We start from the raw sequence: 19,133 nt of genomic DNA on the forward strand, positions 1-19,133 counted from the left end.
AGACCAGGTCTTTAAAGATACACATATAAAGCATATGTTATTTTTATTGTTAAAAATCTATTTGGTCCATATCCAAATAAATGTAAATATACACGTAAATAAATGCAACAATTATATTTATTTTAAACAGGCTATTAAATATTAGTTATTTAAAAGCTAAAATAGCACGTTTAATACCAGTAAATATTATAAATATAACTTATTTATGTATTATTATCGTATCACTCATAGAGTTATTATTTATTTATTATCATTTAACAAATAGCCTACGTTTTCCCGTTGCATAACGTGAACTTGGAATAGAGGAATTTGACCGCGTCTCTCTCGCTCCCCTCGAACCACGTGACAGTCGTGTGTAGCTCTCGTGTCCCTGTTTCGGTTGCTAGGGGAGAGAGACGGTCCATGGCAACGCTTTACGCAAACTCCACACTCGAGAGGAAGAGAGGGAGAGAAACGCGAGACAGCAGTGAACGCGCACGGTTGGAAAGAAACACAGACCTCGAGTCGAGCGCTTCTGGAAACTTTAAACCGACGTCTCGGAGGATTTTCGTCTGCTTTAGGACCACGCGCACGGAGTTTCAGTTCGGTTCACATTGCCGCCGGCCAGGTCAAAGCGAGACCGGGATCCACAGACCGGGCAACCGGACAAGAGCTGTGTGTGTCGGCAGAGAGACGCTCAGCACCAGGGTTCACACAAACAGACCGAAACGCTTAGTTTGTGACTGTAATGTGAGTCAATTAATGATTTTAACAAACGATATACTTTAAAACAGTCGGTAAATAACTAATTAGTTTTGAAAACGGCACGTATTTAATATGCAAACATTGGCATTGATGACAGTTATCTGTACATTTTGAGTTTACATTACAGACAAAATTAAGCTTTCTTCCTGTTACAGTTATACTTATTTTTACAACTATTACTACTACTATTACTACTACTATTACTACTATTACTATTACTATTATTATTATTATCTGTTCCATAGCATATAGTTTCATAAAGAGTATTTTATTTGAAACAATCCACACAGACGCTCGGAATATGGCTCCTTGCTGGTATCACTGCCGTGTTTGCTGACGTTGGACCTCGTTGTACTCGGACTAAGGGGAAGCCGCCTGTAGTCAGAGCACCATGTGTCGCTGTGCTGGCTCTGTCACTGCCGGGTCAATCCTACTGAGTGAAACTGACACGGGGAGGGGGGGCCAGCCCCACAGACCGCCTCACCCTCTTACCCCGTCCTGAAACACACTCTCACGACACACACAGACAAGAGCCGGGCTAGCCGGCCGAGGGTATGGGCAACTCGTCCCGAAAAGAGGCCCAGGACGAAGGAGGAGAGGAAAAGGAGAAGAAGGTTAAAGAGAAGGGAGATGAAGGCGAGGAGGAGGAGGAGGTGGCTGAGAAAGAAGAAGAAGAAGAAGAAGAGGAGGTCGTGGAGGACGAGGAGCTGCCGCTCGGGGTTGACGAGCTCTTGGCGAGCGGAGATCCGGTGTTGGATCTCAGCTACTACAAGTTCCGTCGCCTTCCACGTCAGGTCCTGGATCTGGAGTACCTGGAGAAGCTCTACGTCTGTGCGAACCGTCTCCGCGACGTTCCTAAGGGTATCACGCGGCTGCAGGGATTGCGTACCCTGGCGCTCGACTTCAATAAGCTTGACGACGTTCCTCTCTCGGTGTGCCAGTTAACTAATCTCACGTGTCTTTACCTGGGAAGCAACCGGCTGATGAGTCTCCCACCGGAAGTGAGGAACCTGCAGAATTTGCGTTGCCTCTGGGTGGAGAGCAACTACTTCCAGCGATTCCCCAAGCAGTTGTACGACCTTCCCAATTTGCGCTCGCTGCAGATCGGAGACAACCGCCTGCGCACCCTTCCCTCGGACTTATGGCGCATGGAGTCCCTGAGAGGACTCTGGCTGTACGGGAACCGCTTTCAGGAGTTTCCACGAGTGCTCCTCAAGATGGAGCAGCTGGAGATTCTGGACATGGACCGTAATCGGATATCGGAGTTCCCAAACTTGCATCATCTTCCAGCGCTCCGACTGTTCTCCTACGACCACAACCCCGTAAAGGAGCCGCCGCGCGTAGGGGAGGAGGTGCTTATTGTCGGAGAGGGGGCTGAGGAGGTGTTGCAGGCTAGAGAGAGAAGGAGAGAGGCAAAAGAACGAGCAGAGAAGGAAGCGGAGGAGGCGGCGGCCGCGGCGGCTGCGGCAGCTAGTCCGGTCATTCACGGGATACTTAAGAAACTCCGGATGAGCTCCGCCCTTAACCTGGCAGCTTCTAAGGAGAAGGAAACAAATGAGTCGGTTCCATCAACAACCCCAACTGGGGATGAGAATGGACCACAAAATAATGATGAAGGGGCGGAGTCTGAGAGACAAGGTGTGGCGTTTGAGGAGGCGGGGCTTGGTTATGATGACGGCGGTCTGGAGTATGAAAGGGAGGAGCTAATCTGCGAGGGGGAGGCGTATGAAGGCTACGGGGGGGCGGAGCTAGAGTATGAGAGAGCGGAAATGGACTATGAATATGAAGGGGAGGGGCAAGAACAACCTTGAGACTTGCACCTGTTAGCCTACTTATTATATCTGAAGTGTGTAATTTCTGCAAACAGAATTACAGTTTGTTTTAGCAGCCAACAGTCATTATTTTTGCGATTTTTGATGCAGTATGCATCTGAGGTGTTACATCAAGGGTTGCAGGTTCAATCCCAAGGGTGAACTGGAGAGTAACATTGAATTATTGGAGCCTAGAAAATGGCACTTAAGTATCCACAGGAAACATTATGGGGCTTTGAACGCGACTGCAAGTCGCTCTAATAAAAAGGATCTGCTAACATTAACATTAATTTATGTCTGATTGGTTGGAAAGTTGAATGAAAGGTCAAGTAAAAAATATAGTTTACCCATGTTGACAAATCTAATATTATTTGTTTATTCTCATTATGTTCAATACTGTGTGAAACACAAAATAAGATATTTTAATGAACTGTTTTTCCCCCCATACAATGAAAGTCAACGGGGCCCAGAACTACTTTGGTCTGCACCGATTTTCATTGTATACACAAAATACACAAACATTTTAAAGAATGTTTTCATTTACATTCTGTCTAAAGGATTACAGGTTTGGAGTTACTTGAGGGCGATTAAATGATGGCACAAATGATTAACACAACTTCTAAAATACAGCTTAAGCTGTAAAATAGCATCACTCAAAAACCCTATGAAGTAACTTTTACAAACGCGCAAAGGTTTTTCACTCAAGTATAAGTGAGTGTTGCTATTGTTAGAAGGTATTTATTGTTGGCCAACCATTACAGAAATCCTCAAACACAGGACTCACTTCAGCACAGGGTTTAATGATTTTAAAACGACAACAACAAAAAAAAAATCAACTGTGAAGACCTGTGAAACTGCACAACTTTTTCATGCATCAAAACTACATTACTGTGTGCTGTGTATTTCTAATTAAGAGCAGGGCTCAGATATTTTTGTTTTTTTTTGTGAGTTTGTGTAAGTGTGTCTGGAACTCTACCCTGACACGAGTGTACTGTTTATAAGAAACTTGATGCTGCTATTGCAGCGATGTTGTTGGTGAAACCAAATATTCTCTTATTAAATAACCAATGAGTTTGCCAAACATGTTTCAATGATTCATGTCTTGTCGGACTCAGAGAAGATCTAATACCACTGCGGACTACGACCATGTAATATAGCTAGAAAACGTCCATGTTTTCAGCTGACAAAAAGCCAGATGTTTCAAATTTTAAACTGATTCACTGAAACAGATTCACAGCAAAGAATCTAAATGAATAAATACCAGTGATATTCACAATGTCAACTGAAAAACGGAAAAAAAATTTGACAGTATTCAAAATATATTTCCAAATCCGAGCCCTTACCAAGAACCGAGTTCTGAATTACCAGAGTTTCCACTAAGAATCCTAGCTGTCTGACTGGAACAACGTTGACGTGATCCGAGACAGATGGGAAGAGCTAGCCAAGTTAGCACTAATAGAAGTAAACGTTCTCTCTCGTTTTAAGCTTACAGGGCTCGATGTGTGAAAGTCAGAGAGGAGGCGTGCAGACAGAAGAGAAACATCAGGGAGTGAATGGGTGCAATCCATAAAAGGCCCGGGTACTTAGTCAGTGATGTTTTGGGAGAAAGACTGAGAAAGAGCAGCGCTTAATGTGTAAATGATGAGGTTCCAGAACAAAGACTGTAATGGATCCAGGAGGTTTGTGGGTTGGGTGATGGTATAAAAATGAAAATAGTGTTTAACACCCAATTAACACTGCAGATGAGCCATGTGATATAATGCAAAGCGAACTAGAGAAGTGCAAAAAGTGTAGACAACTTTATTGATTATGATGGGAACTAGAAAAAGATTTTCAGTGAATAATGATTTTGTAATGAATAATGAAGGACCACATATGGACCACAATAATTAAGGTGCTTTTTGTGTTTGTAGCTTGATGAATTCAGTTCTTGTTTAATATTCTTAAAAACCCTTTTTAGTTCTACAAAAGAGAGTCAAATTATTTTTCAAAACTCTTTGTTCCCAAGTGCACAAGTTCAAGAATGAAATAATTGTTTTGAATTATAGAGGTCATCTGGAGAAACCACTGCCCCCTAATTTGCATGTTCTTCATTTGTTCATTCTTTCCCTCCGATATCAGTCTTATATTTACCTATTTTTCTATTCAAGTCACATCTGCCAACTCTCTCATTCTACTCGAGAAGTGTTTTCATTGCCCTTTCCTCCTCCTCTCCCTTTTCTTCCTTCATCCATCACTGTGCTGTTTAAACTCTCTCTCCATCTCCTGTCACTTCTCATCTCTCCCCGAAAGTGTCAAAACCCATCTGTTAAAATATTTATGTAACGCTATGAGTCTGTCATTACTGCTGCAAAGAATCTGAAACAAGTGTTTTGGCACAACCTTTGACAGAAAGTCGAGAAAAGCGTGTCTCCGCCCAGAACTCCATGCCAGAATCAACACGACCCATCACGCATACGCAAATGTGCGCGGATCAGGTGTCTTTAAAAAAAGCCATTTTTCAATTCGCAAATAGATTTGTCATTCACATCTGCAAACAGCCAAATACTTACAGTGTGTTACTGAGATGTCTCGGATGAAGTGCGTACTCTGAGAAAGGCAAAAGAACTTACGGTTGGCGGATGAGAATAAAGGAATGCTTTGAGTAGCGAATCTTGGCTGTTTCAAAGACACCTGAGACGTGCACATTTGCGTTTGGTGGGATGGGTTGTGTTGACTCTGGCAGGTAGATCAGCCATTTCTTTCAGCTGTGGAAGACATTGAACAATTGATCAAAAAAGTGGTTTGATGGCTGCTGAAATGTTGCTATTTTGAGGTAAACAGAGACTTTCATTAAAAACTTACTATTTGTGGTGTTTGCTTAAACATCACTATTACAACTGCTTCGAGAAGAGACTCAAACAAACACCTAGAAACATGTATTAAAGGGTAGTTCACCCTAAAATAAAAGCACCAGACAAGTCTACCGTTTACAAGCAGAGATACTCTTAATAATGGAGGTAGACGTCATTTGGAGGAAAATTATTTTTGTAATATTATTTTCATTATTTGTATAGCTTCTTAATATTGCGGTTGAACCAATGATGTCCCACGTATTATTTCACAGATGCTCTTACTATGTTTCTTGGCATGGCAACATTTTAGTTGTTTTACTATCTATGCAGGGTCAGATAGCTCTTGGTTTTCATCAAAAATATCATAATTTGTGTTTTAAAGACAAACAAAAGTCTTACGGGTTTGAAACAACATCATTTAAATTTTGAGGTGAACTATCTCTTTAAACCTTCGTGCAGAACTTACCCTGCAATGTTTGTGTTACAGACATAAATAACACTTCGAATATGCCTGACAGACAATAAAACAATAAAAACAGGACAGGTCAAAAAAAACACAGAACATCTCTTTTTATCTCAATTTGATTGCTCATTATATGCTATCTCTAAAAGAATAAGTCCGTCTCATAGATTTTGGCATAGCTGTTAGCCCTGGATCCTCAGGCAGCAAGTATCGAGTATCTGCGGAGTGTTTGAGCGCTCTGACACAGTCCAGGCCTGAAGAGGAGAACATAGTCTCTGTGCTTAATCATTTAGCGGGTTACTGCTAGTTTATGTTAACGCCATTCTCCCAAGGTCAGCTGCATAACAAGCCGTGAATGAACACTGGATCGCCTCTGAGGCGCTTGAAACTTCATAGCCTTGTTACAGGCACTCACAGTAATATCTCTGTCACTGCCAGATCTCAGCAGAAGTCATCTGGTGTTAGAAATGTAATCCGAGCCATTGTGACAGTGTGTCGGCACGAGAGGAGGGGCCATCATGGTCCAGTGCATATGATTTTGCTCATAAGTAGGGCATGTTTGCATGTTATATATACTAGTTAGTTGGTTTTGCACTGTAAGAGTGTAGTTGCTAGGCTGGAAAACCACAATGTTTGTCTTGACACAAACTAGATTTTCAGATTTACTTAAGAATAGGGCTCCGTCAGAATATGCCTACTTCCATACTACATATTAGGCGAAAAACAGTATGTGCGCCAAGTAGCATGTTTGAATTTGTAGTATTATTCATGAAATACTAAGCGAAAATTCTCCATTGAGATTCTGAAGTACATAACTAATAAAAGGTTTAATATCCCATGAGGCAATAATAGAGGATAGGTGAATAGCACCATGTTACAAAACAAGTAAACGAAACGACAGTGACAATGAACTTTGTTTAAACTACAAACATTCATACCATATAGAACATGCAAATTAAAGTTTAATTAAACGTAGTATTCAATTTTAAAACACAGTGTATACATGTGCTAAAATGTTGCCATGGTGTTGCTATATGGTTGCTGATGTGTTGCTTATGAATAATATTACTGTTTGACTGCTAATGCTCCAACTGCTCAATTTATTGCAAAATAGCAACACCTCTGCAACCATCAAAGCACTTATAGACAAGCACTTGAGTCACTTTTTCAGTGTTAAGCAATGGCTAAAAAGACCAGTGTTCCTTTATTCAATCAATCCCTATTCTCCCTTTCTTGCAAGGATTATTAAGGATAATAAATGATCTGCCTGTGTGGGAGAGTGAACATTGGCCCAGAGATGAGAGAGAAGCTTACACACACACCAACCTAAGCAGGCACCATAACTGTGACCATATGCCAGCCAGCTGAGCTTTCATTTGGTGCCACTCCTTTCTCGGCATGGCTAGGAACTTGTGTACATAATTTGTGCATATCTGTGTGTATTGGTTTATGCATTGCAATCTGTGTACGAGCTAAGTACAAGTGTTTAGCAACACTTCCTGGTCATGCATTCAGGGTAACATCAATAATTATGGTGCATATTAGTTTTTAAAATACATGCTCAAAATTATTGCTTGTTAATTATGGATGCTAATTATTCTCAGCTTAATGCATTAAATTTTATAGTGCTAAGGGTCTGTTTAAATCCCTAACCCCACGTTATGTTACAAAAAAAATTTCACAGTATTTTGTTTAATGGAATATTTAAGGTTTATTGCGATGCTAGGACGCTAAATCCACTAAGATTAAACCTGTATGAAAGAGAGAGAGACAAACAAAGGATGTTATTAACAAGCATTTAGGTGTACATGAACACAAGTACACAAGGTGTTTATGTGTGTACCTATCCGTGTCTCGTCCACTATACCCGCTTTTTCTGAGTCTCTGTATGCCTCCTCTCACCCATTCTGATCTCTGCTGCACCACTGATGATCGGTCACAAAACCTGCAACAATTATAAACGATGAAAACCTCATTTTATCCAATCAGGGTACACTCATCCCCCAAGCAACCAATCGGAACACACTCATCCCCCAGCAACCAATCAGAACACACTCATCCACCCAGCAACCAATCAGAACACACTGAACCTCCAGGTTGAAACCATGTAATGCAGTAGATGTCTACAAGGCACAAACAGTCAGTTCAAATAAATGAGCAATCAGTTTTGCCAGTCAAACCCTAGGAACAGACACAGAGATAGACAGACATGACTCACTTGTTTTGGTAGTGTGTGAGGAAGTGTTGCGGGTCGGCTGGTGTATGTGAGAGGCTTGTGATGTTGGGGGCGTTCAGGACGAATCCTGATGAGCCCTGTAGAATGCAGAACAGCCAATAAACAACACTATTCCAGAAGTCCCTCTTAAAGCAACGGCACACCAAAACATATCAGATTTCCAATCATCTTTTGAGTGAATGACTGTTCAAAGTGTTGTTGAGGTGAGTCGTGTCATCTTTGAGTGCTTTTGTGACATTAAATCGGAACTGGCACAGAACAGACTATATTCCAAATGGCTTTTCTAGGAAAAAGAGCACATTTTGCAATTTTTTTTTACTTGTAGGAGAAATTAGTTTTAGTTCACACTCAATTGTCATTATAAACCTACTAAATGGTACTACATATACCATGTACTACATGTACCAGGTACTAATGGGTAAGGGATAATGCATTTTGCCATGGTTTACACACCCTCATGATGTTCCAAACCTGTCTAAAGAAGAAATTGGTAACCAAACAGTTGCCATTGTTTTACATAGTATTTTCGACCGATATATATATATAGAGACACACACAGGTGTTGGACAATGAAAGGCCACAATAATTATGGTGTAGGGCCTTTTTGGGGCTGATACAGCATCAATTTGTTATGGGAATATCACATACAAGGCCTGCGGTGGCCAGAGGGGTTTTGAGCCATTCTTATTGCATCCTTATACACGGCACCGACTTCATGATACAACGTTTGAACCACTTCATGGTTCTCCAGAATGGTTCAGTAGTCCTTGGCAGTGACACACCCCTCTAGCACAAGTTTTGGGCCGAGGCAATGCCATGACATTGAGCCCTAACCATCACTGTTTCACCCCCATGCATCACTCTGGGCATGCAGCAGTCTGGGTAGTATGCTTGTTAGTATGTTTCGGGCTTGTCCACACCGTAACTCTCCTGGATGTGGGAAAGATAGTGAGGGTGGAGAACAATATATGTTTCACATTGTCCACCGACGTTTGACATTGGCACAAGTGACTAAAGTTTGGCTTTAGCAGCCCGGCCATGTATATTGACCCCATGGAGCTCCCGACGGACGATTTTGGTGGAAACAGGAGAGTTGAGGTGCACATTTAATTTTTCAGTGAGTTGGGCAGCTGTGGTTTTATGTTATTTGGATACAATCCAGGTTAACCCCCAGACATCCCTTTCAGACAGCTTCCGCTTGCGTCCACAGTTGGATGTGGTTCATTTTTCTTGGTGGTATGCTGGCATTACCCTGGATACATCACAAAGTCTTGCTGTCTGGATCACAGATGCGCCAGCAAGACACGCACCAACAATTTGTCCTCTTTTGAACTCTGACATGTCACCTATAATGTTGAGTGCATTGCAATATTTTAAGCAAAACTGCTATTACTGTGCTAATTAAACCTTCACACTCTGCTCTTACTGGTGGAACGTGCAATCAATGAAGATTGGCCACCAGGCTGCTCAAATTTAACCATGAAACCTCCAACACTAAATTGGCTAAAGTGTTTCTGTTTCATTGTCCAACCCCTGTGTGTATATATATATATATATATATATATATATATATATATATATATGCTCATGCATTCCCACACCTTTTAACTGATTCATTTTCATGACTTCCCTATGATATTTCTAGTCATTAAACTGAACATAATTACAAATGCTTAAATCGCTATATAATTTTCCCTGTAATTTCCAGGTTTTCCAAAACTGTCAGATTGTTTTCACCTAACACAATCCACAATATATTGGTTTTATTTACCATTGGCCCAATGGACCATCCAGCAGCAGCACTTTTAGCCTTCTGTCCGCTGTCTTCACTAACACCACCCCGTAGAAAGGCCTGTGGGCACAACATCCAATAAACCCTGATTCTTGATCAGAGAACGTCTTGTAGTCTTAATTGCAGAGTTTATCTGGTGAGTATCTCACCGAACTGGTCAGTGGCCTCTGGGTTTCTCTTGTAAATCCAGTTTCTCGAAGTGCACGGGAGGCAAGTTTTGGTAATGCTTCACTGCCCTAATACACACACACACACACACACACACACACACATTAAATAGACTACAGACCTCTTCCCGCTGACGCATATCTTAAAAATTGTAGAGATGCTGATGGACAGAGTAATAGCAGAGAGCGAGAGAAACAGAGAGACCACCTGTAGGAAACATCCGGGAAGGAAGTCAGTCCTCATCACACTTTCCTGTGTCCTGCGAGCGTCATCCTGACAACCATCATTACCCAATTAGAGCAAAGAGTCAGCATAACATTGGAAAAAGGATTTCATTATGTGATTCTCATTATCAATACAGCATAGATAAAAAACATCTTGACAATGACTTTGCCAACAGATTATAATGAGGAGTTTACACACACACACCATGTTAATATTTTGAGGGAGAAAGGTGTTCGGTTGTAGACTGGCTTCCTTAGTGTATCCACTATCTTCTATGGGTCCAACTATAACACAAACGCACTGGTCTGAAACACCTAGAATGCATCATCAGTCCACAAAGAACCATTATTTTAATACCACACCACTTACCTAAAACTCTGAGGCGGTGAGGAATGTGAGTGCCTTTATATTCGGTCTGACAGGACCCTGCTCTCTAAGAGACCGAGAGAGAGAGAGAAAATAAAAGCACAACGAGGCCAGGGTGAAGTGACATGGCACAGTGCCCTTGAAACCTGCTGCGTTTCTATGTATGTGTCTTTGGCTCTCACAGGTCTTGGCTGAGATCGGAGCTGCAAATATCCGCTCTCTCTGTGTCTGGACCCCGAGCAGGCCAAAGGCTCCGTCCCGTCGGGCAGAACCAGACGCCGGTAATGACGCTTCGTTTGAGACTCAAAACTGTCCAACAGCGAGAGGCTAAGAGAAAAGGAAAAGTATATGCGTTTAAAATGATTTAGTGGGGTGCAGAAAGGCTTTGGAGCGTACGGCGTGCGCGATTTCAAACACACACACACACACACACACACACACACACACACACACACACACACAATCTGGGTCTTACCCAAACTGTGGATTATCATAGCGGTCCAGGCTGGAGCTGTAGTACAGAAGAGGACGGTGGTTGGCAGAGTAACCCGTCCCAAAATGATGACCTAGACATGACTGGAATAACTCCTTACCTGGATAAAAGAGGACACGACTCACGGCAGATTCTACATTCTATATTCCACAAAACAAATCTCGGAACAAATAGTGACTATTTTTATTACCGCATTTGTAAAAAAACATGTACTCATAAGGACAGGTCACCCAAAATGCTGTAAGTTGCTGTTTTAATATAGAATATGTTTTGAAGAATCTTACCGTGCTCTTTTCCATACAGTAGTTTTTACTGACCAAGATTTTTTTTAAATAATAAAGTACCATATATTTGTGATAAACGTAAGAGGGTGCATGAAGATTATCTACAAATTCTCTTTCTGCGTTCCGCTTACAAGCATGAAACCAGACTAAAGCGGGGAAAGTGATGAAAAATGATTCTTGCGAATCATTTTTTAACGTCTCCAGTAAAACAAGCAATCAAAACATTATAATGTGTGGTAGAAAAGATAGATGGCCGTTTATGTTTCAAACTGCGGCATAGAAAAAGGCTGTTGTTTTAAATCAGGTACTTATGACCTGATGTTGTCCGGCTTTGGAATCGGTCTGATCATGCCAGTGTCCATAATCATAAATTAAAAAAAACAAAAGTATAGCTTTACTGAAGCTAAAGTACTCACTGTAAGACTGTCTGTAGGAGGTGCAGTATTGGTCGAGGCCGATGTTAGTCGGACGCCTCCCTGGTCTGCCCGGTCCAACCAAAGGTCTCACTGCACCCAAGGGTCCAACCATCGGTGACTACAGAACAAAATACACAACTGTAACAACTACACACACACACACACACACACACACACTACAACAACAACAGTTTTATTCTAGGTCACATTAACACTATTTCGCACTTGATGGGACTCTGACCCGTAAAGTATTTATGCTGGCATTATTGTTATTTTTTTATGATTTAAATAAATTAATAACACTTAATAAGTGTTTAGTCCTCCGTTACCTGTCGCCCCTCCGCGCAGTAAAACCACATACCTGTGCGCGATTTGAGTTGCTCTTTTATCCTCGCGCTCGTTACCAGGTAACCGTTACCAGGACAATGGCGGCACGAGCTCGCCACGTGACACGTGTGTGACACGACGCGGGAAGGTGAGGTAACGGCTTTACAGTACATCACACTAGAGTTCACCAAGAAGTTTAAATAACATTCACATATAAACTTTATCTGGTGGGTAAAGATACGAGATTTTTTCTTCACGGCCTACGAATGTACGAAAATAACGACGACGTTTGACTTTCGGGCAACATTAATATACCTACGAAAATCGGCCATTGTTTTACTACAAATAAAACCGAGGAACACGGTTAGCTATTCCAAATTTAACGATAAGGCATTTACTTAGCCACCTAAAAAAGTCCGCGCGAATGCATTTTAAATTGGTATATAGAAAGTAAGTCACGGATAGTTCACTAAATAATATTAACGAGAATGATAATCATCTTCATGTATTATGAAGAAGACCCATTTTCTGCACTTTTTATCCCTCTTGAGAATGTACCTGAGACGTTGAACGTCATCGGATATTATCCAGCAGCGTCACTTTGACGTCACTTGAACAGACGTCGAGACTTTTTCCAAAAGTTCAGTCGCAAAGCTCTTGGAGGCTGTGGAGGCGTGTGTCCACGGGGTGGCGCTCTTGTGCTATTCAAATGAACACGTCTGCAGCCTTGTCACTTCACGCCCTTTGTTTCACATCACCACCATCATCATCTCCTTGTTCAATGTCCCATGATGCACATATGTCTTCCTAAAATATTTACAGTGTTGAGAGCATGCTTATATATTATTATCGGATTCCAGGCGTACTTAACGACTCTATACGGTCTGCGTGGCCTTGTCCGTGTCACAGCTGAAGTCATTTGCATAATCACCACGGCCTCCGCCGTGAGTACAGCCATAACGCGTCACGCATTAACATTACTCTTCGCCCTGGAAAGATAAAGTCAAATCCATCATTACAGCGGCTATCAGCACGTCCCCGCTGTCTACCTGTCTCCCACATTAATTCTGTCTCACCTTCACTGACAAGGCATTGTCGCTCCTATCTAGCAGAGAGCGAATGCGAAATATTGCTCCTGCAGGGTGGCCTGTCGCTCTCGTGGGAGCCGGGCGAGGGCGTTTATTGAGCGGTGCGTGTAGGCATGACTGCCCTTGCGAATAACGGCACCGTTGGGTTTGCTCAAGCGGCGCGGTGATGTGTCCGTGACCAAAAAACTCTCTCCCTTTTCTGCAGTCATCTCCTCAAATGGATTAATCTTTGTGGCATGCAACAGGATACGGAACGGTGCACTACATTGGGGGCCGGCGCTGGGTTTTATCAGTGCAGGTGAGGTTAAGGAAAAGCTATAAAGAGCTTTCTTACAGTGCCTAGGTGCCCTGTGGATCTAATCTACACCTTTAAACTTTCAGAAATGTCCGGGTTGATGGACAAACTTGTGCACCTTTAGGGTGACGGCCAGTCTAACCGCTTCAAAAAGAGCTTTGAAAAACATTTCTGACAGGTTAAATGTGGCTTCCTCTGCAAGGTGAGAGAGTTGGCTGCTTTCTAAACTATAAAAACTTTGCAAACTCATTTTAGGTCCTTAATATGACATGACAAAATAAAGCATGATATTCAACATTGGCATTCTATACCTGAGTTTGCTAAAACTTCCTAAAAAGTGCTTAGCTACCATTAAAGGGTTACTCCGCCTCAGAATGAAAATTTCGTAATTAACCACTTACCCCCATGTTGTTTCAAACACTTAAAGGCTTTGTTTGTCTTTGGAACGCAGCTTATATTTTAGATGAAGACCGGAAGGCTTGTGACTGTCCCGTTGACTGCCAAGTAATGAACACTGAAAAAACTTCATAGTCAGAATAGCCCATCTGCCATCGGTGCTTCAGTGTGAATGTTATAAAGTGGCGAGAATACTTACTGTATGCAAGGAAAATAAAAATATTGACTTAATCATTTATCCTCTCTTTGTCTCACTGCATCACCGTAGCTTCATTTTGGAGAATGTCCACCGGACGCAAAGAACGTATGCTCTACTGTGTATTCTACACGTATTTACGTTTTTATTTGAACAAAAACGGCTCGTCCTTGCGGCGCGGATGACGCAGAACAGTGTACGTAGCGCATTTAGTGGATATCCCCCAAAAAGACGCTACAGTGTTGTAAAGAGACACAGAGGAGACCAACAAGTTTTCTTTGCATAAAAGAAGTATTCTTGTCACTTCACACAATTCTGATGATGTTTTTTGCTTGCCGAATTATTGAGCATGAATGCTTTACAAAATTAATATGATCTAATATTAATTTAGAGACTATATAAAATGTATTTTTAGGAATTCATTTACATAAATATTTATTAAAATGTAGGGAAAAAAAAGCTAAAAAGGTGATAACGCTTTTCCCTTGTACAATCACATGACTTTTGACCTAAAAATGCTCCCTGGACATCCCAGCTGTATTTACTGACAAGTCCGTTGGTTTGAATTTGAAGCCTCATGCTAATTTGGCTGTCAGTCAGTTAAAACTGATAAAGTGTTGACTGCAGACAGAATGTCACACTCAGTCAGGAACATTGTGTTCCAATCACTGACCCAGAAGCCATTTACCTTTAACTTGGCGTAGCTGATCTCTTTAGCAAAGACTGGCACGGCTGATTGACATCTGCCACAAACTGACCACGGCAACAATCTGTCTTTGACATTTTCAACTAAGAAGAAAAATGAGTTGGGATACAGAGTTTATTTTGCCTCCTCAGGCCCAATACACATGTCTCTTCCAAAACCTACTGAGCTGCCTAAGGAGTCAGCATTTTAAGGCGTCATGAGTGCAAAAAGCGGCTAATTTTAGCCGAAGGTTGCATTGCATGTATCCTTCATAGCAAAGACAATAATAAACTGCAATTGCATAAAATTGCAATTCAATAACGAAAGCAACTACTGAGGGGAAAAAAGAGTTCAGCATGCTTTTATCCAGTATTTTGAGTTCAGAAGGATTGCGCATTTCTCGTAGCAACAACTACTGCAAATAATCTCCAATGTGGACCACTTTTGTGACAGGGCTGCTGAATAAGAAGTGCTGGTAGGAAGAAGGAAGCTGCCTATGTAGGCAGTTCACTAGGATTTGGATTACTGCGTCAAAATTTCATCCTTATTTCCCAGCCGCAACCACAGATGGTGACTAAAGGTTTGGTTTCATGATTACAGCTGACAGTCGACTCTAAACTTTTACCCAGAAGCTACATCTCTAATGGAACCATTCCGTCTTTAACAAAACCCCCGAAACTGACACCACTCATCTCACAGCTGGCAGCCTAGAAAAGAGATGCCCTTTCCAACACCACGTCTCTGTCTGCATCCCTTCGGCGACAGCAAATGAGGTCAAATGTAGCCCCTCTCGAAGGAAGAGTGATCTGCATCTCCCCTGAGTCTGTACCTGTAGAATTACAAAGAAAGATGAAGAATTGGGATAATTCTTTACATCCCTCAGGCCATCTTGGCTGAATTTGACTGTGCAGTTTTTGACTCCAAGGTCCATTTAATGCTTTTTGCTACGTTAAAACCTATTCCACAGATTTCGCTCTTCAATCAGCGCAGAAGAAAGCCTGTATATTCCTCCTGAGCTGACCCTTGAGCATGAAATAGCTACTTTTACACCATATTTAAAGATGAAAGAAGTAATTGATGGCAGCAAATTATCGTGAGGGCTCACAAGGAGTATTTTTCATACCTTTAGCAGTAAATGTGTGCTCTGATCTCTTAATTTTAAGTGCATTTTTGTTCTCTGCCGGTGTGCTCCTGTAATCTCTAGTTTATATGCAGCTCTGTCATGGTAGATCAATCATACTTGGTGTGTTTTTTGTGCTCGGTGCGTCAAAAACAGTCCAGCCTGCTGTATAGCATCTCTATTTCTCACATATTCTTTGTACTTGCACTAGACCTAATATAAGAGGTTGACTAGCAGTAACTAGCAGTGACCTTCCTGGTGACATGTTGTACTGATTATTAGTATATTCTGTATGCAATTTTAAGACATCATATTTAATTAGATAACATTTGCACTTAACCCCAAGACTATTTACCACCCATCCAAACTTCAAACTTGAGTTGGTGAACAAATTTTCAACACCTTAATGACCTTCTTTCTTCTATGTACGTTCATGTTGTTATCATCAATAAAATCAAAGCATATATAGTCACAATGACGTGTTAAAGGATTAAAATGAAAATTGATCACCCTTATGTCGTTCCAAACCCTTAAGACATTAAGATATTTTTGATCAATTCTGAGAGCTCCCTGAACATGCGCAGACAGCAATGCAACTGCAAAATTTCAATATGTCTTTTAATAGCTTTCGGTCATGAATAGACTATATCACGATCATATTCAATCTTATGGTTTGGTGCTTGATGATGACGCGTGAGAATAAAAGGCTTCACTGACATCAAAATTAGTATGATATATCATCATCATTGTGCTGAACTGTTATTTTGAGAAAACATGGCTATTAAAATTTAAATATACAGCATAAAATACTATATAACAACTATTTTTATGTCCTTCTTTGACAGATTCATTTGCCCCTTTGTTTCTTTAGTCCTTTCTCTTCACGTCTCAAGTGTAGATATTTCAGCACCTCTTTCTCCTCTCAAATGCTTTACATTTTCACACTCACTTCCCATCCTTCTTTTATTTTCTCACCCTGTCTCCCCCTTTTCTTTCTCTGTCAGCTCTCTCTCTCTCTCTCTCTCTCCATCTGTCCTGAGGGCTGCTGGTACTTTCAGTGTGTCTGGACTCCCTGTTTCCAGGAAATATCATGTCAGAGCAGAGAATTCTTGTGTCCTTCTCGGCATATAAGACAGATGGAGAGAGGAAGCAAGACAGAGAGAAACACAGAGAGGTTTGGCTGTCTCCATTCACAAACTACAGAGCAAAAGATAAATGAGGAAAAGGATGCTTATAGTTACGTTAACGTGTGTACAGCAGTGGATACAATATGGGGAAATTTTCATTTTTGGATGAACTATTCCTTTAAATAAACACCTTTGGAGCAACATTGATAAAATACACCTATGGATTTTACTCATAAAATGTACTTAGCATTTAACATTTTCTGTGTATTCATAATAAGCAATTAAATAATTGTATAATGTAAAGTCATCTAACCAATATTGTTAAACAACTCTGGAGCAGTGTTACCATTAGCTAAAACTAAAACTATTAATAATAGTTTTTGTTACTTAAAATATATCTTAAAGCCAAATATAAATACTGGATAATAAAAACATTTTTTAATTACAAAAGCACATAACAAAGATGCTAAAACGTGCATTTGTTTTAAATATCAAAAGATGGTGACCTCCATAACACAATAAATTATTTATCGTATTCTAACAAGCAAGTATACAAATGAGAATCATTGTTAAAAAAAAAAAAAAAACTTTTAATAATTACAATTGTACAGATTACGGTAATAATAAATATGAGATTGTTTCTCTGTTTAATAATCAAACTGTACGGACCACATTTAGCACTCCAAACAACACGGTTTTGTGAACGTTCCCAGAGAGGGAACTGTAGAGACAGACGGAACGAGAGAGAGAGAGAGGTGTGGGATAAAGGTGTGGATGGAGTGTGTCTAATATTAGCCCAACGTGATGTCATAATGGAGCTCCAGCCGTGTCGGGGTGGGTTTGGAAGTGTGCTGCGATTCAAAGAGAGTCGAGAGCTCAGCGTCTAGTCTGCAGGATCCTGGAACACTCTGTTTGTGCAGATTCTTTATTCACTCCAGGATGTACTTTAGCCTCCCTTTCTATTTTTAAACCCTTCTCCGATTCTCCTGTCCCGCTTCTTTCTCTTGCAGCCTGCTCTTCCTCTGCGCTTTTCCCCACACGGACTCTCGTTCGGCTGTTTTGACAGGCCTCAGCTTGATTATTGCACAACCAACTGTTCAGCTGTGCATCGCCTGACTTCTCTCAACCAAACACACTTCAGAATCAAGAACTGGTTCTTATTCCAAAGACCGGAAGCGAATGGTTTTCCGTTCTGCAACATCTGTAACTTTCCGATGCTGATCAAATTTAACCTAAATCACTTGACTTGCAAATACTCCAGATAACAGTGAGTTATGATTGCATGAACACAGTATTGGTGTCATTAGTGTTAACCACGTCACTGTCTGTTGGCTAATTGAGCTTGTTCTTGAGATTTAAGTCTGTGGAAACCGGTGTTTCCCAACCTTGTTATTGGAAGCTTTACCAGCAGCAACCATTTTTAAACTACTTCCTAATCAAAAACACCTGATTCAGCTCGTTAGATGTCACTTCCAGGCCTTGTCCACATTTCTATGGTTTTTTTTTTAAAACACTTTTTTTCCCACTCTTAATCCACACTATGAAGGAATAAGGAAGTTTTTGAAAATGCTCTCTCAAGTGGATAGATTTGAAATTCACTTTTGCACATGGACTGAAAACCGGCTTTTAATGTTTAATGCTAATGTTTATATCTGTTATGTTCTATACACTTTGACAGTGCTGCTACAGATTTGTTACATGTACACTCTTCATATCACAGTCCTGCAGAGACAACAAGAAAATTTCACATAAAACGTCCATTTATATCATCTTGGCAAACTGTATGCATACACAGTAAAGCGAAATGAATGTTTTTCGACATTTCAGTATGGAAGAGGAACGTCTGGATAATGCTCGAAAATAGTAGTGTGGACAGAGAGCATTTTAAAATTGAAACATATGTGAAAAATGTATACAGATTAACGTAGACATAGGCCTGAAAAAATAGGTCGGGTAAAAGGAGAATCTAAAATGTGGCGAATCTTAAGGCGTAAGAGTTTAGGAGAGATTATAAACACCTAATGTTATTTTTGTCTAAGCCTGGTTTACATTTTATTTTGTTTATGC

The 19,133-nt window shown here is 40.9% G+C and overlaps 2 protein-coding genes across 2 annotated transcripts; one reads left to right on the top strand and one right to left on the bottom strand.

The window, feature by feature from the left end:
• Window positions 1–243: 243 nt before the first annotated feature.
• Window positions 244–3,636, top strand: LOC122330667 (leucine-rich repeat-containing protein 10B). Its single transcript, XM_043227892.1, has 2 exons — window positions 244–729; window positions 1,035–3,636. The coding sequence occupies exon 2, from the start codon at window positions 1,299–1,301 to the stop codon at window positions 2,553–2,555; it is 1,257 nt and encodes a 418-aa protein (XP_043083827.1). The 5' UTR covers window positions 244–729; window positions 1,035–1,298; the 3' UTR covers window positions 2,556–3,636.
• Window positions 3,637–7,543: 3,907 nt separating this feature from the next.
• ppp1r32 (protein phosphatase 1, regulatory subunit 32) lies at window positions 7,544–12,696 on the bottom strand. Its single transcript, XM_043227895.1, has 12 exons — window positions 12,162–12,696; window positions 11,833–11,950; window positions 11,115–11,232; window positions 10,822–10,966; window positions 10,643–10,706; window positions 10,478–10,557; window positions 10,256–10,321; window positions 10,030–10,116; window positions 9,860–9,940; window positions 8,071–8,165; window positions 7,696–7,797; window positions 7,544–7,603 (listed from the first exon to the last, which is right to left on the bottom strand). The coding sequence occupies exons 1-12, from the start codon at window positions 12,330–12,332 to the stop codon at window positions 7,564–7,566; spliced, it is 1,167 nt and encodes a 388-aa protein (XP_043083830.1). The 5' UTR covers window positions 12,333–12,696; the 3' UTR covers window positions 7,544–7,563.
• Window positions 12,697–19,133: the final 6,437 nt, after the last annotated feature.

This window comes from Puntigrus tetrazona, chromosome 25, assembly GCF_018831695.1.
Source record: "Puntigrus tetrazona isolate hp1 chromosome 25, ASM1883169v1, whole genome shotgun sequence".
Taxonomy (NCBI): Eukaryota; Metazoa; Chordata; class Actinopteri; order Cypriniformes; family Cyprinidae; genus Puntigrus; species Puntigrus tetrazona.

What these genes read in the sequence shown, in the direction of transcription:
- LOC122330667 (XM_043227892.1), top strand. Translation starts at nt 1,299, where the DNA reads ATGGGCAACTCGTCCCGAAAAGAGGCCCAGGACGAAGGAGGAGAGGAA.
- ppp1r32 (XM_043227895.1), bottom strand. Translation starts at nt 12,332, where the DNA reads ATGTACTGTAAAGCCGTTACCTCACCTTCCCGCGTCGTGTCACACACG. An exon ending in CTCCTACAGACAGTCTTACA is followed by an intron (nt 11,233 to 11,832) that starts GTGAGTACTTTA and finishes TCTTTTATCCAG; the next exon opens with GTAAGGAGTTATTCCAGTCA. An exon ending in AGTGGACGAGACACGGATAG is followed by an intron (nt 7,604 to 7,695) that starts GTACACACATAA and finishes TCTTTCATACAG; the next exon opens with GTTTAATCTTAGTGGATTTA.